Source organism: Pantherophis guttatus, chromosome 1, assembly GCF_059756535.1.
Source record: "Pantherophis guttatus breed Tessera chromosome 1, ASM5975653v1, whole genome shotgun sequence".
Lineage (NCBI taxonomy): Eukaryota > Metazoa > Chordata > Lepidosauria > Squamata > Colubridae > Pantherophis > Pantherophis guttatus.
In genome coordinates, this window is record NC_142063.1 from 272,777,702 (window position 1) to 272,804,680 (window position 26,979).

The following is a 26,979-nucleotide window of genomic DNA, read 5'->3' on the forward strand; positions in this document are numbered from 1 at the left end:
TAAATGAATCTGGCTTCCCCATAAGCTTTGCTTGCCAGAAGCTTGCAAAAAGTGTTCACACGGGACATTGCAATTGTCATAAATACAGGCCAGTTGCCAAGAGTCCGAATTTTGATTACATGACCATGGGGATGCTGCAATGGTGTGTGAGACAGTTGTAAGTCACTCTTTTCAGTGGTGTTGTAACTTTGAATGGCCACTAAAGAAATGGCTGTAAGTCGAGGACTACCTGAAAATTTCAAACTATATTAGCAGATGAGCACTGCAGGATTTGTGAACCATAAATTGATCTGATAAAAACAAATTATGTGACATAAGCAGCAGGCATGTGTATGAATAAAAACTAGTACATCATTATGATACCCCGTTAAGTACACTTTTCTATACGAGAAGAGATTGCTATGGAACACCAAACACCACTAATAATTTTACTGGTTTTTCCTAGTCTAAATTATGCTGAGCCCTTTTTTTTATTTACACCCACCTTTGCTTCATTGCTCCAAATTAGTTGCTCAGCAGTGAACATCACTAACAAAAACAACATTCTGAAACTGCAAAACAAACTTATATTTTGAGGACAAAGAACTAAATCTCTCTTTTTCTCACAGAAAACAGATATGGTGCTAGAATTCCATAAATGGCAGTAAACAAGGTATGAAATATTATTTATTAAAATATCCATGGCAATTAGAAGCATTATAGGTAGTTGTACGTATATGACTCTGTGCATACATGATTGGCCTCATATATATGGCTAAACTCTCCACCCACTCTTTCTTCTGATTTTCCTCTTTTAACATGTTGTTCTAGCTGCTCCTGTTCCCTGACATGCAATTATCTTTAAACAGCAGAGTTCTTGTTTACATGAAAGGTAATGCATGCACAAACATACATGTGAAGACTTTATAAGATGAACAGATAAACAACTGTAGGAAGTTGATGTCATTGGAATAATGTCAGTAGATGCAGGGCTTACTGGAATGCTTACGTGTGATCCCTCCCAATTTGTGTAGAGCTTGAGTCAACCTATTTCTCAGATTAATTTCTATGACTAGCTTTTGTGAAGATAAACTGAATGTAGGAATAAAAACCCATGTGCCATCTTTTTCTTTATAGAGAAGGAATGAGACATAAAATTAAAAGCAGTTGTGGAGGAAAGCAGAGAAAATCAGTCTCCATGGATGCAAGCTGTTATTTTATGATGCCATCAAGGCTCTTCTATTTACTTAACAAAAATGTCCCTAACCTGTCCTAAATGTTTCTGTCTTACCCTTTATTCCCCTATCCTTGTTTCTTGACTATTAAGTTTCATATTATTTTAAGAAGTTTATTAAGGAGAAAACCCAAGCACTAAGAAGTTTATCCTTAAAACACAATAATATGATGCACACATTAGCTTGTTTGTATTAAATCTAATGACCTTCCCTCACTGCTGTTTTAAAATATGCTTCTGTAAGTCATAGAATAACAGCATTACATTTGCTATTCTCATTGCCAACCTCTATCCTGCCCCTAAACTGCCTGTTCTGGATTGCGAACTGATGGCGTGGAGGTATAAAGTATGCAGGGTTAAATATAACTAAACCATTGGTTAAATCTGCCCTTCCCCTTTCTCCACATTGAAACCCTCCTCCTAACAAAACACTGGATGGTTTGGACTGATGACTGCATTCACAAGTTTACCCTTCCATCAAAACCTGGTAAAGAAATAACTTATCCCTAGGAATGGTGGAAGCTATCTGTTAAAGTAGCAAAGGGTGGTGAAAGTTGCCTTACTTGTCTTGACATTCTCTTGAACCTAGCAATTGATTTCCAGGTTAGTAGAGAGAAGAAATGAGCTTATCTTTATCTCTCAGCAGTTTTGTCAGCAAGTTCAGAAAATAACTAATAGTGCTGGAAGATGCACAATGAAAGAATGGCTGAGAACTCCTGCTTTTCTGAAAGGTAGCCCCAACACCATTCAACTGCTTTTCGGGCTAGTTTTAAAAGGCAAATTTAACCCCTTTCTGAAGAAGCACTAAGCTAATTGCTCAGCTGCTTTTGAATATTTATTTATTTATTTATTTATTTATTTATTTATTTATTTATTTATTTATTTATTTTATTAAATTTCTATACCACCCTTCTCCCGAAGGACTCAGGGCTGTGAACAGCCACAAGATAAAAACACATAAATACAAAAATTTAAAATCAAATAAAAACGAATTAAATAATTTGGCTGAATTTAAAATACCCCATAATTTAAAACAAATTAAAATTTACATTTAAAAAGGGGAGAGGATTTAGGCCAGGCCAGCTTGATGAAATAAAAAAGTCTTAAGCGCGCGATGGAAGGTGCGCAGATCCGGGATCCTCCGTATCTCCGGGGGGAGCTCGTTCCAGATCGTAGGTGCCCCCACAGAGAAGGCTCTCCCCTAGGGGCCACCAGTCGACATTGTTTGGTCGATGGTACCTGGAGGAGCCCCTCTCTATGGGAGCGTACTGGCCGGTGGGAGGCTATTGGTGGTAGCAGGCGGTCCCGTAGATAACCAGGTCCTAAGCCATGGAGCACTCTAAAGGTGATAACCAACACTTTGAAGCGCACTCGGAAGACCACTGGGAGCCAGTGCAGCAATATTGCCCGGTGGCAATATTGATATGCTGCTTTTCCAGAAGAGGAGTGGATTTTGTATTTAATCTGTATGTAGCATTTAAATAAGTATAGAGGGACTGTTTTTGTTGCAACAGAAGAACTCCCTTTCATTTCAGTTTTCCATTAGTCCCAATCAGACTACCAGTCAGATGTTAGGTCCAGCTATGACATTTTTAAGATCAGGGTCAGCACCCTTTCAAAAGAGTGGTAACACTCTATTGACTGCTGACAGACATGTGGGTTTGCTTGATGGTAAAGAATCCTTTTTGTAGGTCATCTCATAGCCCTACTGTCTTTGGTTAGTTGCTATTTGGGCTGATTCCAGGCCTCCCAGCTAGGAATTGGGTCACAGACCCAGTGTGAGAGAATCAGGCTGTCCTACTGGCCTGGAAGGAACAGACTTTTGAAACATTGCCCAGGAACTGGAAATGAACAGGCATGCCCACACTTGCTAGGAGTGGCCAGTAAGATACCAAGCTAATCCCAGTCACTTGACTACTAAACTAATTGAATAACTGGCGAAGCATATCTTTTTGCACCTCTAACAAAGCTGTTGTATCTTGTCTCTTATTTAAGAAGGAAAAAAACATTACTTTAACTCCAGCAGTTAAGAACAACTTTGAGCTGCCACAGGGATGAAATAAAGAAAATATCGTGAGAACATGGCAGAAAGAAAGATTGCTGGATGTGTTTTTGCCAACGAAAGCTGGGAAACGCCCTAGGGTTCATTTGACACAGTAATATTTGACGGTCAACGTGGGGCAGTGATGGTTAACCTTTTTGCTGTTGCGTGTCAAAAGCGGGGGGAACGCGGGGGGTCCTGTGTGCGCATGCCCACTCCCATAATTCAATGCGCCCCACCCCCCTGAACATGTGCACACGACCACCACCCCCCGCTTTTGGCATGCGATGGCACGGTGGACCCGGTAGGCTCCGCGTGCCACCTGTGGCACGTGTGCCATAGGCTCGCCATCACGGGCGTGGGGTAATGGTTAAGGTATCAGGGTTAAAATTAGGATAACATGAGTTCTAATCCTGATTAGGATTAGCCATCTGGGTAACCTTGGGACAGTCACGCTGACTCTGCCCTGGGAAGACGACAAGGGCAAACCACTTCTGAAAACCTCGCTAAGAAAACCGCAAGGACTAATCCAGGCTATTGCCAGGAGGCAACATTGTGAGTCAAGGCACAGCTCCCACCCCCATACACAAAAAGCAGGTGAGATTTTTAAGACAATATTTAATCTAGTTTGTCCTCTATAATTATCTATAGGAACTGGGCAGAATTAATTGAAAGTTTGTGCTCACTTCCTTACTTCAACTAACAGCAAAAATAACATGTTGCAGTAATGCTCACTTAACTGAATATTATCCTTGCTATTTTCAGGTTTCCACTTTACATCCCTCCCCCCCTTAGCCACTCTATTTATGGGTTGGGACAAATTTCACATCTTTTCTTTGATTTTTTTTTCTAAATATGCAAGACAGGAAGTCAATAATTGGCTTAACTTTTCTAGCAAAAGAGGAAGAAACTACTTAAGCCATAAATGTTGTTTGCAATGCACTGCAATCTGCATATTTTGAACAATAGCATGTTTATGCCATTCAAAACAACTGCAAAATAAAAGCGCAAAAATACTGGGTTTTGATGTAGAAATAACTGAATGCATCAAACCAAAGCAATTGTCCCAACTTGCATTGTCCCAAATCAAGCAAGCATATACACACAAAACCAGAATGAAACATATCTTCTTAAGGAACAATATTTGGAGTTTCCAGTAAGGCCTCTTTATCATTTTTATGCCACACATAAAAAGATGTCCATGGGCAAGATTTTGAAACCAATCAAACCATCATGCCAAAAACAGCTACCTTTCATTTTTCCCGGTTTTCTTTCTGTGGCTGCTAAACCTTATTCAACATAGCAGACAACAGTCCTTTGAACAGCTGTGGAATTAGAAGCAAATGGTTAGGCTGAAGGTAATCCTGGATTCAGTTAAAATGCTGCGGGGCCATACAGTTTTCCACTTCCCTGCTTTGGGTAATAGTCCTGTTTATCAGAGAAAAGGGAAGGTGGTAACCAAGAAGCCTCTTAGCCCTGTCTGCATCAAGAGAAACTGCAAAATTATAAAAGGAATCCTTAGAAAAGGAAACGTGAAGGCGGGAGAGAAGAGATGAGCTGGATGGTGCTAAAAAAGCTCATAGAATCTATTTCAGTACACCAAGCTGTAAAATATAACAAGCTATGTTATTGCACAGCACACCTGTTAGTGGCGAGAGTTCTAATGAGTCAGCCAAGCACAGTCCAAAATGCTTTTTTTCAATGTATCCTTTGAATGAATGTGTAAGTTAGGCAAAAAACACAAATGCAACAAAAGGTGGGACTAACAAGAGAAGTGTATAAATGCAAGTACCAACTACTTGCATGAGAAATCTATCCATCACAGAAAAGCTGTAATGGTAGAACAAAGAAAAATAAAACTGGGTCACAAAATCAATGACTGAAAGTATATTTTCTTTCATTATTTATAGTGGTCTGTATTTCATTGCAAGTATCCTGCAAAAAGAATTAGGGTAAAAGAAGAGAACGCTTAGCATTGTATCAAACCGCATTTCTGAGCGATGAAATACACGTAATTTCACTGCGAAGGGGTTCTTTTCTACTTGCTTGTAGCACTGTCAGTGTGTCATCACAATAGTAATATTTTATATATGAAGAATGTAAGACACTGTCATGCTTAATAAAAGACTTGTCTCCTTGAGAAGAAATTGACCACTGGGGATATAGCAGGAAATATATTTAAACCCATGTTTTTGGTTCCCTAGGTGAAATCCTTGGATCCTTGAGTTTTCTCTAAAATGCTGATGCCAGTGGAAGTAGGTTCAGTGTCAGTCCTTGACTTAGGACCATTTAACAATTGTTTGAGGTTACAATGATGCTGAAAAAAAATCCACGACCAGTCCTCACTCTTAGGACTGTTGCAGTATCACCAGGGTCTTGTGGCTTTGGCATCAGTATATATTTATGACAGTTGCAACCTAACAGGGTCATGTAGTTGCTATTTGTGTTCTGATCCAAGAGGGATTCTGACAAGCAAAATCAATGGGGGTGGGGGAGAGCCACATTTACTTAATGACTGCAGTGATGCGCTTAACAACCACAGCAAAAAGGTCACACAATCAGATATGACTCACTTAATGATCACATCACTTAGTGACAGATATTCTGCTTCCAATTGTGGTTGTAATTTGGAGGATTATCTTTAGAAGTACCAGATGAAAGATTTAAAATAGACTATTTCATGAGTAATGGAAAGCTCTTCTCCTGGATAGGAATTTGTCTATAAAAACTTATCTGGCAGTTTCCTGTAACTTTCCTTGGGTATATTCTCAGAATTTAGGTTTAAAAATACAGCTGTAGGTGGCTGTTTTTTGTACCAGTCTTCCTGCCTATTGTGTTCTGCCCCAGCTACGGATCCCAAAGAACACAGCACACACAAACTCTGAACAAAACTTAGTTTACTCAAATAACGCAGTTTTAGCAAATGCCGGCTGTTAATAAGCATTCTTAACAGCCTGCCAGAATTCCACAGATAAGATAGTCAGAGTCTTACTGAAATTGGCAGAAAGCCCAGAAGCAAGATTGCAGAGAAATCCCAAGGCAATGATTAGTGAACTAAAGTTGTTTCCTGCAGCTTGTTGCAAACTGCGTTCTTTCTTAAGTAGGCTAAGGGAGTGGCCAATTAGCCCCAAGCCTTATTCTCGAGGAGCCACTCCTGCCTTTTGGTAACTCTGCGTGCCTGTGCATTGAGAAGAGGCTCCTCCTCTTCATCCTCTTCACTTAAAGGAGCCTCTGGAGGTTCTGGAGGCCCTGACTGAATCCTTGCCTCTGGCACCACATCTTCTTCAGCCTCCTCGCTGTCCGACTTGAGCACTGGCTGCACAGGCTGCTGGTGCAGCACCACACCAGCCTCCTCGTCGTCAGGATCAGCAACAATCCGCGCAGGCCGCTGGCGGGCCACAACATATTGTGGATTCTCACTTATGAACTTTCTTTTCTTAATTTTTTTATTGCTTTTTAAAAAAAATAACAAAAAAAGAAGTGAACATAAAAAGAAACAAAACACATAGTTTTAATGCAAATACATAAAAATCAATATAAAAATGCTTAAAATGAAAAAATACAACAACAACAAAAAAGAAAAGAAACAAAGTATAATATATCATTGTAGCAACTAACAGTGACAATTATATACCCATTTTCCCAAAAATAAGACCTGGTCTTAATTTTCTTTTGGACCCCGAAATAAGCACTCGGGCTTATTTTCAGAGAGGTCTTTTTTTTTTTGACATGCAGGAGGTGGTAAGCGCTGGGGCCAAAGGGAGTGGGAGCGCTGCTACCACCGCCCCTGCCCCCTGTCCCTTCATCTATTTGCCAACCCCCCACCCCAGCTTGATTTTTACACTTGGGCCTTGCCCCACCTCATACAACCAGATGGTGGGCGGGGCTTAACTAGGGCTTATTTTCGGGGTAGGGTTTATATTAGGTGCAGGCATTAAAATCAGGCTACGGCTTATTTTTGGGGTAGGTCGTATTTTCAGGGAAACGCAGTGTGTGTGTGTGTGTGTGTGTGTGTGTGTATACATATATATGTACATATTCAAGTACATATATATTAATTTGTAATAGAGTTATAGAACTATCATTCTTTTTTAACCTACAATAATTTGTATAAAGTAGTCCAATATTTAATTATACTGTCCATAAAAAATCTACTTCTATAGGCAGCCCACTTATAGGTGGCAAGTGTAATCAGGTCTTCAGTCCATTGAGTGAATGAGGTATAAATTTATTTTTCAAATATTACAATATCATTTTTTTAGTCATAGTAAGGCACCAGAGAATCTATTTACACTGTCCAGTTGTCAAATTCCATGTTCAAGAGAATTATTATCCTCTGAAAATGTTTCCTTTTGTCACAGAGTCATGTTTATATAGTCAACTACCTTCTCCCAAATCCTGTGAAGTATAGGACATTGTAAAAACATGTTTTAAGAAAGTATTGTCCTTATTAAATCTCCAGCAAACTGCTGTCTTAGCCAATTCTTTTTCTACAAACATAATACAGTCCAATAAATTATAAAAATAATTTTGTTGTATAAGCTGTAATTTGAAGTCCATTCACTTTCTTGCTGTAGAAGTCAAGACACTCTCCCATTGTATAGGCAATAAAGGAACATCTAATTTGCCACTTTGTGTAAGTTATTCTACTTGATTTGTCTAACATTCATGATCTTTCCATTATTTTTATCAGTGGAAAGGGTTACAGGAGTGAAGTCAGTCACATCTAGGGTACTCTCGCAAATTTATTTTATTGTTGGAAATCAAGATTACAAAGGTAAACTGGTAAAAGACTTTTCTAGGACAAAATATCTCTTTTGCATAACAAGGGAGACCTCTACTGTCAGTTACAAGACACTGCAAAATTGTTCTCTGTTATATGAATAATTTAGGTAGCTCCTGAGCTCCTAATACTTAACTAATTCCTCATGATTTGCATGAATAATTAATCATTTAATTATTAAATTGATATATATGGCTACCCTTATCTGAAATATGATTCTGGGTGGCTAATAACACATTAAACACAATACTGAAAAAAGAATATCAGCGAAAACATAAAAACCAACAATGTTCACTGAGAACTAACATACATAACAGTAACATCTCACAGGCCATCTAGCCTCCCATTCATCAGGCCCTGGAACACATCCACATCCTCAAAATTTTGCAAAAGCCTGGCATAGTTGGAGCCAATCTAATCTGAGATGATATGGTATTTCAGAGGACAGATGCTGTGGTAGAATAGGCCTGCTTCCTAGATACTATTATATGGCATTCTTTAATTGAGGAAACTGGGAGCATAGGTCTCCTGTTGGACTTAGTGGTATGAGGTTCTGCTTGGGGCATTCCAACCCCATCTGGAACCAAAGATGGTAAAACATTAAATCTGGTGGGCCCGAAAACTAAGAGCCAGAGTTGAACTAAAGCCTTTTCTTCTCTATCCAAATCCCCTCGGTCTCCAACTATTAAGGCAGAATCTCCACAGCATTGCTTAGTCAGCCCTGGGTGGAAATATAGAGCTGGATATCATCAGCGTACTGATAATTTCTCAGTTTGTGCTGTTAGATGTCCTCAGTGAGGGGCTTCTGGTAAGTGTTGACAGTGGGGAGACTCAAAAAATCTCATCGACAAATGACTATGGCCTAGATCTCTGTCCCCCATTGACTCAAGCCAGCTTCAGAAGAATTGTACACAGAATTGCGCCTCCTACTCCAAGCCTCCAGAACTGTCCAGAATGTCTGAACTGGTGACATTGAAAGCTGCCAAGAGCTTCAGAAGAGCAAGGACAGGACATATCATCCTGACCTGTTTCTTGTCACAAGTACAATAAATGACATTTTGGTCCTGTACCCAGGTTTGAAACTCCACTAAAAGGGGCCCAGATTATCTGTTTTCTCCAGAATTGTCTAAAGCAACAAATGCCACCCCCTTCTTAAAACTTTCCCTAAACAGAGAAGATGAGAAATGGGACAAAAATTATCCGAAATGACTGGATCCAGAAGTGGCTTCTTGAGGAGGGGATAAACCACCAACTCTTTAACCAGCTGTAGAACAATTCCTTCTCTCAGAATGAATTCACCACCCTCAGTATCCAACCATACTTCTTTGTTAACTTTGCTAGCCTGAAGAGCAGGGGTGAAATCCAGCAGGTTCTGACAGGTTCTGGAGAACTATTAGCGGAAATTTTGAGCAGTTCGGAGAACTGGTAGCAGAAATTTTGAGTAGTTTGGAGAACCAGCAAATACCACCTCTGGCTGCCTCAGAGTGCGGTGGGAGTGGAAATTTTGCAATATCCTTCCCCCAGGAGTGGGGAGGGAATGGGGATTTTGCAGCATCGTTCCCCTGCCACGCCCACCAAACCACGCCCACGGAACCAGTAGTAAAAAAATTTGGATTTCACCACTGCTGAAGAGACATAAATCAAACATAAATGTGGCTGAGCTAACAGTTCCAAGAACCCTGTCTACTTCATCAGGATCAACAGAATTAAACTCATCCTAAATAACCAGGCTGAGTCTCAGTTATCTCTTTGAGGTCAGAGTCCAGCTTGGACTGAATCCAAACAACTTTATCTGACAAATGCTTCACATATTCCAAATAATAGCCTTGTAAGAAATGTCTGGTTCAACTCTCTCCAGGAGCAGAATCAGAGCTGCTGGGCAGTTATCTGCAGATGCAATAAAAATGGAGAAATGTTAATGTTTCACTACCTTCATGGTAATGGTATGTGGGAAAGACATGGGAGACAAAGGGAAGAACCACAGCCAGGGAATGATTGGACAAGAGGCAGCTAGCTCACGAAAGGAATGTGGGCATGGCAAATGTCTCAGAAAGGTCCCTCCCTAGTTTATTGGGCTGTAAATGTACCAGGGGAGAAATATACTTTCGGACTTGCAAGACTGATGTCAGCCTTGCAAGTTAGTCCAAAAAGGAAGCATGACCAGATAGTCTAATTCTATTTTATTGCAATGTTACAACAACAGAATCTTGCAAGTCTGAACCTGAATCAATCAACCTGAATCAATTATTCAGATCAAACCTTTAAAGGTATTAAATTCAATCAGGTGCTCTTAAATTTCAGGTGAATTTGAAGATGATTTAGAATGAACGTACTGGCTTCGCAATATCTCAAAGGCTGCTACTTCTATATGGACAAAGTTGAAGCAAGTAGTATTAAGAGGCATAAAGAATTCTTTCATATTGATAGTGATATTAATGGGTGGGTGTGAATTTTATGCCCAAATCCCATTCAAGGTGTTCATGGAGAGCTACTGTGCTGGTGTCATTGTTCAGTTACAAAATTTGTTCCCGAAGGTTCACCTTAAGAGGGAAACACAATTTTTTTCTGTTGCTTTTAAAGAAGTTTTTCTGCCTCATGATCTTGTACTTTCACCCAACTCCATACATGTAGTCCTTGAGTTACGATTGTAATGGAGTTTGCCTACTACACTGTAAAGGTTATAGAATGGGGTGATCACATAACCGATCTGATTTTATAATTTTTTTGTGGCAATTACTAAGTAAATGCTGCAGTAATTAAGTGAACCAATGGTTCGCTGTGGTCACGATTTTGCCAAAAAAAAGGAAGTAACTTCTGGTTTGGGGCAAAATTGTCATAAAATGTGGACATGTGATTGCAAATGGCCATAACAGTGGCCTGGTGGCTCAGCAGACTGATAGCATTGTGATTAACACGAGCTGTCTGCAATTACTGTAAGTTCGAATCTCACCAGGCTCAAGGTTGACTCAGCCTTCCATCCTTTCTAAGGTAGGTAAATTGAGGACCCAGTTTGTGGGGGCAATAAGCTGACTTTGTATAAATATACAAAAGTATGAAGGCTATTGCTTAACGCATTGTAAGCCGCCCTGAGTCTCCGGAGAAGGGCGGCATATAAATCAAATTTTAAAAAAAAATGTTGCTGAGCACCCAAAGTGTGTTCAGGTGAATACAGCCTCCCCCACCCCCAGCTGTCAAAGAATTAAGACCTTTGAACTATGGTGCTAGAGAAGATTCCTGTGAATCCTTTGGACTGCAAGGCAATCAAACCAGTCAGTCCTAGAGGAGATCAATCCTGACTGCTCTTTAGAAGGCCAGATCCTGAAAATGAAACTGAAATACTTTGGCCTCTTAATGAGAAGGAAGGATTCACCGGAGAAGAGCCTAATGCTGGGAACGATTGAGGGCAAAAGAAGAACGGGACAACAGAGAATGAGGTGGCTGGATGGAGTCACTGAAACAGTCGGGGTGAGCTTAAGTGGTCTCCAGGGGATGGTAGAGAACAGGAAGGCCTGGAGGAAAGTTGTCCATGGGGTCACGATGGGTTGGACACGACTTCGTAACTAACAACAACAACTATAAGATGTTACAAGAATTTGAAATGTATAACACTATCCTTAAACATATACCGAGAAGATAAAACACATTTACATTATCACCAATTTTTTCATCAAATTTGTATATTGTGTAACTTATAATGACACTGAAGTCAACCTATGCTTTTTATGACCCTATGAATAATCTTGTCAGAAGACTCACTATTCCAAATACTTGTGGTTTTTTTTCTAGAAAAGTTCATTTCTAACTGACTTCCACTTGATGGCAGTGTTCTTCACTACATAAGTAAAATGAGCCAAGAAATAAGTGAGAAACTGGCTTTCTTTTGGAACAGAAGTAAATATCTAAATATCAGAAGTGTTTTGGTTTTTTTTTACCTAAGAGCAAAAAACTAAGCAAGTCACAGCTTTAAATTAACATCAGTCCTTGTAATTAGTCTGGCTGTATTGTTTGATTTTTGTTTTGTTTTAAATAATATTTATGATAATATGTTTGGAACTAGTCCAACTGGTGGCAGGTATAATCCAACGCTACCTGTTGCTTAGGCACAACCACAATAGCATAGAACTCTGTCCTTCCTCCATGTATCTTTTGGCTGGTCTAAGGAAGAGAGAAAAGTAGACTAGACTAAACATCAAAGGTACCACAAAACTGCCCATACCATTAGATGAAATAAGTCATATACGCTGGATCTTGAATCCAATCTCCTCTTCTTTTGCTCATAACTGATTAGACTGATTAGCTGGACAGCAGAGAACATACAGCATTATTAATAGGAGACCAATGACCATCAGAGTCACAAGATACTACTTGGAGACTCAGCATTCCCATTCAAGGACCCCCCAGACCACTGGATTCGACAGATTCCTTGAGTCAGAAATTATCTTCTTTGTTATCTCATGCATTAGGGGAGAAAAAGGCTGTGGACTTGAGCAGCAGCTGTACACTGTACAGCAGTAGTGGGTTTCAATTTCGGCCACTGCCATTAGCTTGTGGGGGCATGCGTGCTTGTGTGCATGCGCAGAGATGTCCGGGCGGGTGGGCAGAGCCTCCTGTCGCCGCTACCAGTTCGCCCGATCTGAGGTGAACTGGTAGCAACCCACCATTGCTATACAGCTATAGATATCAGGGAAAGCCTAAGATACCACCAAACTTTCAGAAGTCCTCTGTATTCTACTGAAACCATAATACTAAACAGTATGATCACCTTTGAAATGTTGACAGAGTAAGGTAATAAAAGAGAAGGGACAAAAAGTATAAGGAAACAGCATACAATATGTTCTTATGGTCATTTGGTGTCATTGAATCAATCCCAAAGAGAAAAAGCTAACTGCATATCCACTGATATTCCGTTTAATAAAAAATCTTGCATGGAAAACAGCATGATTTGAATGGTAATTGCACACAGTTGTACAAAATGAATATTCAGTCCATCATGCCAAAGGTATACTTTTTCAATTTCTGCAAGTTGCAGGGCAATACATTGATGATCATAAATTATTCTAACCAACTCAAGATCCTGTTCTTTCTATTTCTTCCATGATTGTTATAACCAAGCATTTTAATTCTATAGAATCTTTATAAATTTTTATGACTGCAAGATAAACATCTCCCTGTTGAAGAAGTAGCTTGCTTTAATGGGTTGCTACTTGGCAATTGATTTCAAATGCTAGGAAATTTTGTTATCAAAATATTACTTTACCAACTGTCATCCTGCAAAAAACATATGTGATGCTTAAAAGGAGAAAAAATGGAATCAGCTAACATTTCTATGTAGGTTAAGAATACCTCTGTTAATAATAAATCATATCCAGTACCCAAACATTTATAGACCAATATTTACATAAATTACATTACAACTCTACACCTGGCATATTTGTTTTCCTTCTTGTTGATTAGAAGTTGATGGCTTCCCCCAGAGAGTTATTAAAATTTCTAGTATGAAGTGTTCCTATGCAAGATTCCAGGCTTCCCTTTAAATGACAGGACATGGAAGATAGATGCAAGCCACACACTTCTTGTGTGTGATGAAATAATGAAAGTACCATTTCCAAGAGGAATACTGCAGAGATATTTCTAAAAAGAGAAAATGTTTTTTTTTAAAGCAACAAGTTTGTTTCATACCTTAAATGTGTGAAATAAATGTAAGTAATAACTCCTGTAGAGGTCAACTAAGAACAAGCTCCATTGAGGCTTTCATGGGTAGGAATGTAAAGCAGTATGGCTTTAGAGTTCTTTAAATGGTTGACTGTCTTATTTCATATGCATTTTAAAGAGTTAAATGACTGTAGGACATCTGTATTGGAAGGTTCCATATATAACAGGAAAACACAACTACTTGAACAGAAGTGAATGAACTTCACCCCTTTATCCATTCATGGCAGCAGGATCAGAGCAGGAGAGAAGGCAGGGAGCAGATCAAAAAGTCAAGATGGTGAAGACAGCTGTGCAACTGAAGCCATCTTTTTTGGATGCATTGTGATCAGTGGTGGGATTCAAAATTTTTTACTACCGGTTCTGTGGGCGTAGCTTGGTGGGTGTGGCTTGGCGGGCATGGCTTGGTGGGCATGGCAGGGGAAGAATACTGTAAAATCTCCATTCCCACCCCACTCCAGGGGAAGGTTACTGCAAAATCCCCACTTCCTCCCGATCAGCTGGGACTCAGGAGGCAGAGAATAGATGGGGGCGGGGCCAGTCAGAGGTGGTATTTACCGGTTCTCTGAACTACTCAAAATTTCTGCTACCAGTTCTCCAGAATTGGTCAGAACCTGCTGAATACCACCTCTGACTGTGATGTACAAAGACAAGGACAGGGCACCAATTGGATGTTCTGGGAATCCTCTTGATGTTTTTAACTTCCTCCCTGCACTCATTCCTGCTACACTGATCCTTCTCCCATGAACGGATGAGGTGCTGATGTTCATCGGTCTCCTTTTTTTTTATGCAATCCTCCTTTCCTGTCATCAAACAATTCCAAAGGTTCTCCATCTTTTCTCTGAGAAAAAGGGAACCATCTAAACAACAACCCCTCCCACCCAATCATCTCTTCCTTTCCTTCTCCTGCAAGCATCCATTCCATCAAAGTATTTGTTGTCAATAGAGGGGGCACGATGAATGTTAAATTTGAAACCAGTCATAATTTAACTTGTGACAATGCTGTGGCATTGGCATCTAATATTGTTTCAATGTGTGTTATATGCAAATATGCAACATTGCTAAACACAAAAAGCATAATATACTGAAAAAACCACAGGAAGGGAAAGAAAATCAATATTCGTAAAAGCAGGAGCTCCTGATATAAATATTTTATATTATTAGACATACAGCATCTCTCCTATGATCTCACAGTATGGTATTGTAGAAGTATCAGTTAACAGCTTAAAGTCCTATTAACTTCCCCCATCCCCCAACCTAAAGCTGTAATAGGCAATTCAAAACATAGGTGGGTTTGCACTATACTCTAAACAAGACTAAAGTGGGGTTAGGTAGTTTTGGTACCCGTTATCTTTGTGTATCACATGAACCAAATCCCCATGTTAGGCCATTACAGGATTTATTTGTTTAGATTAGCTTTTTTTTTTTTTTTTTTTTTGAGAACTCAGACATTCTGGTGCTTTCCATAGTGCATCATTGTGCTGTGTGTGCACATTTTCCGCTGTTGCTCAACTTTCGTTTACTGCATATCATTTCCCAACCTTGAACTGTGCTGGAATTCCATCCGTACTCTATATGCACGTCCTCTCTATCTCTCCCTCTGTGTACATGCATTATCCATCAGAAAGTTTCAAATGAACAACATATTGGTTGCCATAATCATAAATATAATTATTCTTTTTGTTGAAAAAAGTTTGTAAATTTCAGGTTCAGTCCAATAGCTATAGAATCAAGTCAGGCAATGCGAGAGAGAAAAAATAAACTATGGTTGTGACTGTCCACATATTGTACTGATATGAATGCTGTATAAACAAAAGAAATGATATTTCTCTAGTCCTGGATCATTGTTAGGCTCCAGCAGTGGTGGTTCACACCGGTTCTATAGAACCGGTAGTAAAACTGGCGGGAAGCTCTGCCCATTGACCCTGATGTCATCAAAACGCTTCTGCGCATGCGCAAAAGAGCAAACACGCGCACAAGTGAAGCAAGCGCACGCGCATGGCCCCATTGCGAACCAGTAGTAAAGGTATGTAGAAAGTAGAACCCACCCCTGGGCTCCAGTCTCACAATTTGGAATTCTATCCTAATATCCCAAAGCACATACACTGTCAGCAAGAGGTTCAATAAATTCACTTTCAGATAAAGTTAATTGGGATAATTCTCTGCAGGCAACTGCACAGAAATACTCTACTCCATCAAAGGTTGCACAGCATAAAATCAACTGAAATTTGAATGGAAAATCAGCATCCTGATAATATGACCTGACCTACTTTCGCTGTTCATACTGAGCTGGGAGAAGGTAAGAAAAGAGAATGGATATAAACGATCAAACGTTGTCATGTATAATTCTTAAAAGAATTTAAAAACAATATATTAGGTTAGGGTTAATAAGTAGACATAGGAATTCCCTTAGGTTTATAAATAAAAACTGTCTAAATATTTTATACTGATCTCTCTATTGTTGCTGAGTTTAATATTATGCAAATACAGAATATTTGGAATAGATTATTGTTGGCATGACAACAGAAATGAGAAGAATTATAGGCCTTTGTTCATGAAGGATTGACATGTTGTATTATACAATTGGATAACTTTTTATCTTCAGGTAGTCCTCGACTTACAACCACAATTGAGCCCAACATTGTTAAGTGAGACATTTATTAAGTGAATTTTGCCCCATTTTACGACCTTTCTTGCCACATTTCTTAAGTGAATCATTATAATGGTTAAGTTAGTATCATGGTTGTTAAGTGAATCTGGTTCCCCATAGACTTTGCTTGTCAGAAGGTCACAAAAGATGATGACATGACCTCGGGATGCTACAACCAACATAAATATGAGTCAGTTGTCAAGCGTCTGAATTTTGATCACATGGCCATGGGGATGCCACAATGGTTGTAAGTATGAAAAATGGTCACAAGTCACTTTTTTCAGTGCTGTTGTAAGTTTGAACAATCACTAAATGAACTGTTGTAAGTCGAGAACTACCTGTACTCATTTTATAAATGCATACATATACAGTATATGCATATATACTGTTTACATGGACAGGTCTTTGCAGTTTTCAGGGCAACATTTACAGAAGTGATGTGCTTATGCCAGGGGTCTCCAAACTTGGCAAGTTTAAGACTCGTGGACTTCAACTTTCAGAATTCATGCTGGCTGGGGAATTCTGGGAGTTGAAGTCCACAAGTTTTAAAGTTGCCAAGTTTGGAGACCCCTGGCTCAGGAGTGAAATGCTCCCGGTTTGGACCGGATTGCCTGATCCGGTAGCGATGGCGGCGGGTGGTTTGGAGAACCAGTAGCAAAAATCCCTGCGTGCCCCCCCCCCAATGCCCAGCTGAGCCACGCGATCATCAGAGGCTAGTTTTTTTACTTTTAAAAGCATTTTTTCTACAACCTCTTTGGCTGAAATGCTTTTAAAAGTAAAAAAAAAAAAGCCTCTGATGATTGCGCAGCTCAGCTGGGATCGTCAGAGGCTTTTAAAAGCATTTTTTTCTGCAACCTCTTCGGCTGAAGAGGTTGTAGAAAAAATGCTTTAAAAAAAAAAGTTGGCCACGCCCACCCAGTCACATTACCACCACCACCACCAAGCCACGCCCACAGAACCAGTAGTAACAAATTTTACATTTCACCACTGCCCTGGCTTATGCCTTCTTGCTAGGGCTGAGAGGGAATGGTGATCCCAAGGTCACCAAGATTACTTCCTGCCTAAGGTGGGACTAGAATTCTCAGTCTCCCAATTTCTAGACTGGTCTTAACCAATATATCAAAGTGGTATATGTGTATTATGTATAGATACACACACATCCATATATAGGTAGTCCTTGACTGATGACTGATGACCACAATTGAGCCCAACATTTCTGTTGTTAAGTGTAACAGTTGTTAAATTACTTTACAACTTGTTTTGCTACATTCGTTAAGTGAAATTGTTAAATAAGTAACATGGTTGTTAAATGAGTCTGACTTCCCCATTGACTTCGCTTGTCAGAAAGTCACAGGAGGTAATCATGTGACTCCAGGACACTGCAACTGTCATAAATACGAGTCAGTTTCCAAGCATCCTAATTTTGATCACGTGACAACAGGGATGCTACAAAGGTCATGAGTCACTTTTTTTCAATCCTGTTATAACTTCAAACGGTCACTAAATGAACTGTTGTAAGTTGAGGACTACCTGTACATGTTGTTGATTAGAGAAATTCTCAATAAGAATGGTGGCCCTGTGACCTGAATACCTGTTGTTTTGCCTATTCACATTGTGGCTGGCGAATGTAAATCCATCATGAATGTTGACATTGTTGTGAATGTATGGTAGTCTACATGGCAGATTGCAGTCTAAAACATATAGTGCATATCATTTTGATTGGCTGTTGATCATATAAGAGCCATGATGGTGCAGTGTTTAGAATGCAGTATTGTAGGCTAATTCAGCTCACTGCCAGGAGTTCGATCCTCACCAGCTCAAGGTTGATTCAGTCTTCCATCTTTCCGAGGTCAATAAAATGAGGTCCCAGATTGTTGAGGGCAATATGCTGACTCTGTAAACCGCTTAGAGAAGGTTGTAAAGCACTATGAAGTGGTATATAGATCTAAGTGCCCACTGCTATATATAGAGTCAAAGTACTTCAACATTACAGTATTGGAAATAGAAATGGTATTGATAGCCACATATATTTTTTTAATAGCAATTTCCAAATCCTCCTTATTGCATTCTTTTAAAACTACACCCAGTCCCACATCTTTAATGTAGGTGAAATGAAATAAATATTTCCACATCCTACATAAGCACAGACCATCGATAGTGTGCAAAAGATAGAAACATAAGGTTTGAAAAACTAAGATTTGTCAGGCACAGAAGGCCATGTTAAGTTTCAATTAAACTGATTTACTGCTATAAACCAACACACAAGTTCTTAACTAACAGTCCACATCTGTTTAGTTAGATTTAAAAGCATTTTTTCTGAAATCTCTTCGGCCGAAGAGGTTGTAGAACAAAAAATGCTTTTAAAAGCCTCCGACGATCCCAGCTGAGTTGCCTGGGACTTCATTCTCTTGTGGCTATACAGAGAGCCACACGGGGGGGGGGGAGGGAGGGGGGGATGGGACTTCATTCTCTTGTGGCTACACAGGGATTCCAGGCTGATCTCTCTTTACACTCTACCTCCATGATGGCGAACCTATGGCATGCGTGCCACAGGTGGCACACGTAGCCATATCAGTGGGCATGCGAGCTCAGCTCCAGTGCGCATACGTGCGCCGGCCAGCTGATTTTCAGGCCTTCTGGGCCCACCAAAAGTAGGGAAACAGGCCGTTTCCTGCCTCTGGAAGGCCTGGGTGGTGGTGGGGAAGGCCGTTTTTCTCTCTCACCTGGCTCCAGAGCCTCTCTATGAGTCTGGGGAGGGCGAAAATGGAGTTTCTGGAGGCTGGGGACAACAAAAAACATCACTTCCTGTCTAACCGGAAGTTGGGAAACAGGCTGTTTCAGGCCTCTGGAGGGCCTCCAAGGGGCTGGCGAAGGCCATTTTCGCCCTCCCCAGACTCATAGAGAGGCTTTGGAGCCAGGTGAGAGAGAAAAACAGGCCTACCAGACCATCGCGTGCCGGGAGCAGGGGGCGCACGCGCATGCGTGGGGGCAGGGCACATAGAATTATAGGTGTGGGCACATGCACGTGCAACCTCTCTGCCCCCCCTCCTGGCACGCGATGGCAAAAAGGTTAGCCATCACTGCTCTACCTTTATTATGTATCTTGCGTATACTGTATATGAATGGATGAACATAGATGCATACATAATATATTCTAATAAAGTCAAGTTACTGAGAGTTCGGCGGCATACAATTGTAATAATGTATTATTACTATTGAGTAATTATAAAATAGTTAAAAAATTATTGATCATACTCACTTATTGGGGAGGAAGGTCTTCATTATCTTTGCTATGCCATTACATATAAGTTCCTATATAAATTTTGTAATACATACCTCCTACATAACTACCCCAATTTTGACAGAAAGGTATAAATTATCTGAATTTTTAGACTATATGTATTTAAATGAAATATTTATGTGCTGCCTTTCTTTCACAATATCTACAAGGAAGTTTAGAGTAAAAATAGCATTGTGGTCTGTATATTAAAACTATAAGCAAAAGAATTTGCTTCCCCAAAAACTCAATGTGAAAGAGGAACAATTTAATGCTACCTAAAACTCATCAGAAAGAGAAACTGATTAATTTTGGAAAGGAAGATCCCATAATTTATGTATATAAATTATACAAAATAGATAATATACTAATGACTAGTTGAGAGTGGAGGCAGGATATAATTCAGAAAGGAAGGAGCACTTGCTCTATTGTTTGAAACTTGGTTTCTAGAAGCCGGAAGAATTTTGACGCTGGAAATTATCTCGGCAGTCATGTGTCCTCTTTGATAAGAATGCAGTATTGATTTGCTCCATTATGTTTTGTTTGATTTATAACACACACAAGGACACCATGTCCTGAAATTCTCTTCTGAAGAAAATTGAAACTGAATCCTGGAATTATTGATAAATTACAGGTGAGGAGGCATAATAACAGCAATGTTTGGGGTAACAACTGTGTCTTATTCACAGGATCTGAATTGTGGGATATTCTCTTTGAAAAGACTGGACCAATCCTAACACTACTTATTTATTTTAATTAATTAATTAAGAAAAATTATATGGCTGCCCACTCCCTCTCAGTGACTTTGAGCAGCTCACGAAAATATATAATATACAAATGATAAAAAAGCAATAACCCCTCCTCCCTGGTGACAACAAGCAAGTCATTTGATGGGCTCCATCCCACTCTGGGTTTCCTTGGGCCTATTGACAAAATCATGTCTTCAAGGCCTTGGGAAAGTATGTCAAAGTGGGGGCCGTGACAGGGAAGGCCCTACTTCTGGGTCCTGCCAGATGTACCTCCTTATCATGTAGTGTAAAGCATTGATTGTTCCAGGAGGCATTTCAGACAGTAATACTGAACTTGGTAGATCTCAAGAAAACAAAACAGGACCAGAATCTGGTTAATATTTGGATGCAGACTTTCAGAAAAATCCAGGCTATAGATTAAAGTGGGAAATTACAAATTTTACTTTAAAAATTAAAACAAAACCTTCCCGGAAGAAGATAATGGAAAAATACTTCTGTACTGCAGTCAAGAAAATAAAACAGAAATGTGCAATAGGTACTGAACTCAAGTTCTTCTCAAGACAGAATGCATCTCCTCCACCTCCATTTAATCTTAACAGTATCTCAATAAAATTCTTTTTATAAATGAAGATATCCCATTCCTCAAAAACAGTATGACTAATAGAAATACCTCATTTGTAGACTCTTCCAAATCGTCATCCATCTTGGCATCATCTGCTGCTGGCTAGTAATTAAAAAGAAAAAAATAAGAAAAAATTATGATCTTATATAAATCATGTAAACCTTTTAATTGGAACATATGTAGATTTTTTTAAAAAAAAAATCAAGTACTGTTACACAATTATGTAAAAATAATTAATTTGATTTCATTCAGAACAAGTGGTTGATTACAATACTATTATTTTGTTTGTCATGGTATTTTCCTTTTCTGCGGCAAGATCAGAGCAGCATACATATGTGACTATTCCATTATATTTTCATAATAATCTTGTAAAAAATTCATAAACTTTAGTTCATCATTGTCGATTTTGTGGCAGGGCTGGCTGGCTTACAAATTCAAATCCAAGCCTATTAGCATCATAGTCAATATTTTATATCCTGTATCATCAGATTGTGAGAAATAATTTGCAGTGGAGTATCAGACTGCTATTCATGAAAATATTAGCCAAAGCTAAGTATTATAAATCCCTTGATTTTACAGGAATAATATTGTCAACCAAATCAAGTCAAATGTAGTTAGCTGGAGGTTGTTCACTCTTCTCATGTCCATTCTTTACTATAAATAAAAAGTAAAAGCTTCATATATACGTAGGATTAGAGTAATATTTCTCTTTGGTGAGTATGCTTTTTTTAAAAAAGGTAATAAATTATAGTTAAAAGCATGGAGAAAATCTCACTATTCAGTAATGCTTACTTTTACATAGATATTATAAGAAATTTTTAACTCATATACTGTATTTAAGAAAATATTCAATAAAAAGAAATCAATACTAGCAGCTAGAAATAAAACAGAATGTAGCACAATGTGGAAAAGGTCAGTTTTTAAACAATTTTATGAAAACCACTTCCTAAATATGCCAAGGACTTAAGAATTAATGCTTTGCTTTAATCAAGAACAGACGTGCTCAATTATGCTACAAGTTTATGAATAATCAAAATTGAAATTAAGACAGACTGTATTTTGTAAAACTGGAAAAACAACCAAATGTTTGGATGAAGAAAAGGATATATGTAAATTACAATCAGATTTTGGCATAAGTTATACGATTTGGGCTCAAATTTTCAAAGGACAAGCTCTGAAATAATACATACTTCCTGAAGCCCTATTACAACTTTGTCCCCATTTCTAAGCTATAGTACGTAAAATAGGAAAAACTCAGAGGTATCAGACATGCTTTTAGATGTACTGATGGCACAAAATGTACACATACATACACCCTAAATTTCTGTCTTTGGTCAGGAGTGTGTGGCCAACAATCCCACTGAACATCTTACACAACTTGGAATGCAACAAACAGATCACTTCAATGTTTTTAGTTCTTTATGAAAAAAAAAGAATTGTTTAAAGCTGATACCACTATTTTAGAAATATTCTCCTTTTTCTTTTTCCTAAAGCGATGGACTCCTTCATATTGTGCCCATTATAATATATGGATAAAGTGTCAACAGTAAGGTATTAGATTACAGGCATTTCCTGTGACTTCATAGAAAATATAGCACCTGCACAGAAGAAATACATAGTTCTAAAATGGTTAAAAGTTGATTAGTTTATATAAATGTGACTAATAATTATTAAAAAATAAAGCAGTAGTTCAGGCTTCTTTGGGTCAAAGATTCACACACACACACACATATACATACACACACACAAACACATTTAGCACCTCCTTCCAGGGGTCCCTATGATACTTCACTCTTACTCTCTATAAACAAAGATGAACCAAATAATCTGAGTGTCATAAACTCATATCAAATTGTCAATGTTGTGAAAAGGTAGTAAAATATTAGAAAGTATCATGGGATTCTAAGAAATATTTTATTACAGCAAAATTTAAATTTAAAAGCACCCCTGCAGAAGACATACTGTATATGCTGATTTGCTCATTCATGAGCAAGGGGCAGCAATTCTATTACAGGTTGCTGATTCTATGAGCTTCAGCCCTCCTGTTTTTTAAAAAATGCATCTTGAATGAAGTTCATACCACTCTTTAAAGGAAAAGGCAATTAATTCTATTTTTAGGCCTCTCTTAAACAAAGTCTTTTCATTATTCCCCAAGTCATATGAATTTCTAACATAACATCCAGTTCCCTGCCGTAAGTAGTTAAAAACACTTTATCAGACTCAAAAGCTTTTCCAGAGTGAATCAAATTAGCCACATTGGTGGCTGGATAAGTGTTACTGAGAGTCTCCTAAATATTATTTTTTGTTGTGTAATTTGTAATTTGACATCCATTGATGCCCTTGCAACACAAGCTAAGATACTCTCACATTGTCTAGGCAATACAGGAACCTTTAATTCTTTATTCCACTCATTTCTTAACATCCAAATATCAAATTGATTTATTGATAACAAATATCTATAAATCTAATAGTAGGTTTTTTTTTAAAGTTTTAAAGGATTTAACCAGTTGTTTTAAAGAATTGAACAAGCTGTTCTAGTATCTCAGGTGTCTCAGAAGCTGAAAATGCTGCTTGTCCAAACGATGTTGTTAAGAAATTTTGTATCTGTAATTATTACCATTTGGTTATATCTGATAGATGATATTTAATTCTTAATGTTGAAACTGTTGAAAGTTAATCTTTATCAGCTGTCAGTTGATCCAAAGTCAATATCCCCGCTTCTATCCAATTCTTCCATATTAACATGTTTTTCCCAATTTTTAAAGTTGGGTTTCTCCATAAAGTCAATTTGGCATGGGAAAAAGTGTTGACTCTGATACCTTTGATTGGGCGAATAATATTGGGATCTAAATATATTAAACTCTAGTACCTCTAGAAACAATGATGTTAGAAAATTATGGCATGTAGTATTATTGAGAGTCCTAGGCTTCCACTGGCAATGTCCTTGGAGCTATCCAAGGTACTGATTTGTTTCCCTTCAGTACAATTTGACTTCCAAGAAAGTATCTTCTATCTAGTCACTGAATATGACTACTGGATTAGAAAGAGGAACCAGTTTATCATAGTATGAAAATTTGTAAAATTTGAGCAGTTAAAATAAATTTTTAAAAAATGCCTCAGTCATTTAAGCACCACCCTTTGTATGTTTATTGATAAGTAAATATAATTAAGGTCAGTAGAAGTTACTTCCTAGTAGTGTTTTAAAGGTTAAAACCTTGTTTTCATATATTAAAATGTTATACATATATGACTAAAAAGGCATCCTCTCTGTCAAATTGCATTATTGTAAAATATTGATATATGACAGGAAAAAAAGAAAAAAGTATTCAATTATAAAGAAATAAGTATTTTAGAATCTATTATTATTTCACTCATCAGAATCAGATCCATGGTTTGTTGTCCTATATACATTAATTTCCAGACTGTATAAATCAAAATTTTGTAATCTTCAAGGTACTTTGACGATAAGGTAATAATTCTGATAGTTCAGATTTAAAAAGCATTCATGTTGTAGAGATTGATGATCAAGTATCAACCAAATCATGTAAATATGTTATTTTAAAATGAGACACCACTTTTACAAACACCTATTACAGGGGTGTCAAACTCACAGTATTATGTTGGTGTCACATGACGTATTGCGACTTTCCCTTTTCTAAACAGGGGGTGGGCGTGGCGAGTACGTGATGCATCTGGCCCACAGGCCACGAGTTTTACACCCCTGACCTATTATATTCGAACAAGTGACAGAAGAAAAACAACCACTTGTTTTCATATAATGGATAAGAAAGGAACCACTTGTTGAAAACAACAGCTAGAAAGTCTGTTCATTGGCTGCTGAAACAAGTTGATAATATTTACTTTTACGAAATAGAGGCAAATCTGACATCAAAATGGGAATGTTTCAAAACCAAAAGAAGAATTCCTCAGCTTCTCATGACAATCAATCAGTAACCTCCAGGTGGCCTGGAGCAAAAAAAAATGATGAAAAAAAGGTTCATCAACTGAGCTAAGTAAGAGTTTAAAGTTAATTTTTATGGGTTAAACAGAAACTAAAGATTCTTCCTATATAGCATGTATTAATCAACTCACTCATTAAAAAAGTATGTATCACATCTCATGGTTATTTTGTGAACATCTACTGTCAAGATGATAATAACTCCTGTGCTGCTTCTATTTTCCTCTGCTGAGTAGCTAGTATTCACACAAACAACAAGCAATTATCCACAAACATGCATGGATATATGTTCCTAAAGTGAGGCACTGCTCCATGAAGCTGGCACATTGTTTTCCACAAAAGCTTAGGTGGCATAAATGTGTTTCTTGTTAAAACGCTATTGTTTTTATTTTAACTTTTGACGCTTCTTAGAAGACGGCATGGCAGCTATCCTCATACCTCATAAACTGGAGTAGCATATGACAAAAGGCACAAATATAGGAGTTCTCTTCTTAAATGTATTCTGCCTTTGATGTTAGCTTTCTTCTGTGGGAATACTAATAAATAATACCAATATTTTATTATTATTTTATTATTTATTAATAAAGTCCCCTGGAGGGGGGGGATAAGTACATAAGTACTGGAGCACATGGGAGTATGCCGTTGCGGAGAACGGGAGTTGTAACCCACCCCATCTGATTAGGGGAGGCTGAAAGCCTGGAAGGCAGCTTCGAGGAGCTTGAAAGCAGCTGCTAGTTTTGACCGAGCACTAAAAGTCAACTTTATACGATGCACACAACTCATGCCGTTCCCGCATCGATCCCTGCGCAGAAGGAATGCAATGCGGAGGGAAAGCAACCGCTGTCGTTCGCGGGGGAAGACGAGAGGGGCTGAGAAACGGTTAAAGAGGCACGAAGCCCATCGCTCCGCTCTGCTCTGCTGAGCCTCAAATCCCGTTTTTTTCCTCACTCCCCCTCCCGTCGTCTTCTGAACGGCATCAACAAGTGGCATTTCCGAAGAAACAAGGGACGACGCAAGGGGCGCTCTGAAGTTCTACAGAGCGGCGTGGGGGGGGGGGGGAGGCATTTGTCCCCTCCGCTTCCCCTTCCCGCCTCCCCAACGAAAACCTCCTGAAGCGGTTATATAAATTCAAGAAAGCCGCCTCAATCGAGAGAGACTTACGGCGTCCCATTCTGCATGCAAGGAACTTGGCGCCACGCTTCGGGATAGACGTCGGCGGGGCGGGGGGCTCACCTCCGTTTCCATGGGCTCCACTTCCACCTCTATTTTTTTCCATAATTCCAGCAAGTGGGCAATGGGCATCTCGGCTGGACTTTCTCTTTGCCCGAATTGCTCGGGGCCAACGGGGAAGGGAGAGTCGGCGGCGCTTTCGCGGGGCAGGCGAAGAGAGAAGGGCGGACGCGCGCGCCGAGGACTCTCCGCCGCTCGAAGGGTGGCTCGCGGTGCGTGTGAGGGGGGGGGGTCCGCTGGAAAAAAATGGCTTCCTCCGCGACCACCAGACTCTGAGGGCGCCGCCAATCCCGGCGCTTCGCAGAGCGCGCCAAAAAGGGGGGGGGAGAGAGAGAGAGAGAGAGAAAAAAAGAGGGGTGGGAGGCGGGAGGAGAGGGAAGACTGAATAGCAGTCCCGCGCCGTCAATCAGCCCGGCGGGCAGAAGAAAACGGCGGCACGCTCGAGTCGACCGGCTGCCTCGCGCGCACGGTCTGCTCTACCTGCCGTAGAGTCCTTGGCTTCTTTGCAAGCCCTCTTAATTTGCTGTTACACATTAACGGGCGAGGGGGGGGGAGAGAGAGAGAATTGAGGCTGAGGAGACGGCGCAGCGGCGGAGGGTGATATAGCAACCGCAGCCCGGGGGGACTCGAGGGGAGGCGTTGCGGAGCCGTTCCTGCCAGTCCCTGGGGCTGCCCGCCGTTAAAACGGAGCAGGGCGCGCAGCCGCCCCTCCAGGGCTCGGAGGAAAGGACCCGTTAAAGAGCTGCC

At 39.4% G+C, this 26,979-nt stretch overlaps 1 protein-coding gene across 2 annotated transcripts in view; it reads right to left on the reverse strand.

The window, feature by feature from the left end:
* The window catches only part of RPS6KA2 (ribosomal protein S6 kinase A2), a 201,493-nt gene extending 174,955 nt beyond the window's left edge, over positions 1 to 26,538 (reverse strand). The window contains exons 1-2 of one of the 2 annotated variants that reach the window (XM_034428482.3): positions 26,236 to 26,538; positions 21,093 to 21,146 (exon numbers count right to left, since the gene is read on the reverse strand). In XM_034428482.3, the coding sequence (XP_034284373.1) occupies positions 21,093 to 21,146; positions 26,236 to 26,304 (123 nt within the window). In that variant the 5' untranslated portion in view covers positions 26,305 to 26,538. Of the gene's footprint in view, positions 1 to 21,092; positions 21,147 to 26,163 lie in introns of both variants that reach the window. The other variant, XM_034428481.3, reaches the window with a different exon arrangement.
* Between the last annotated feature and the right edge of the window lie 441 nt (positions 26,539 to 26,979).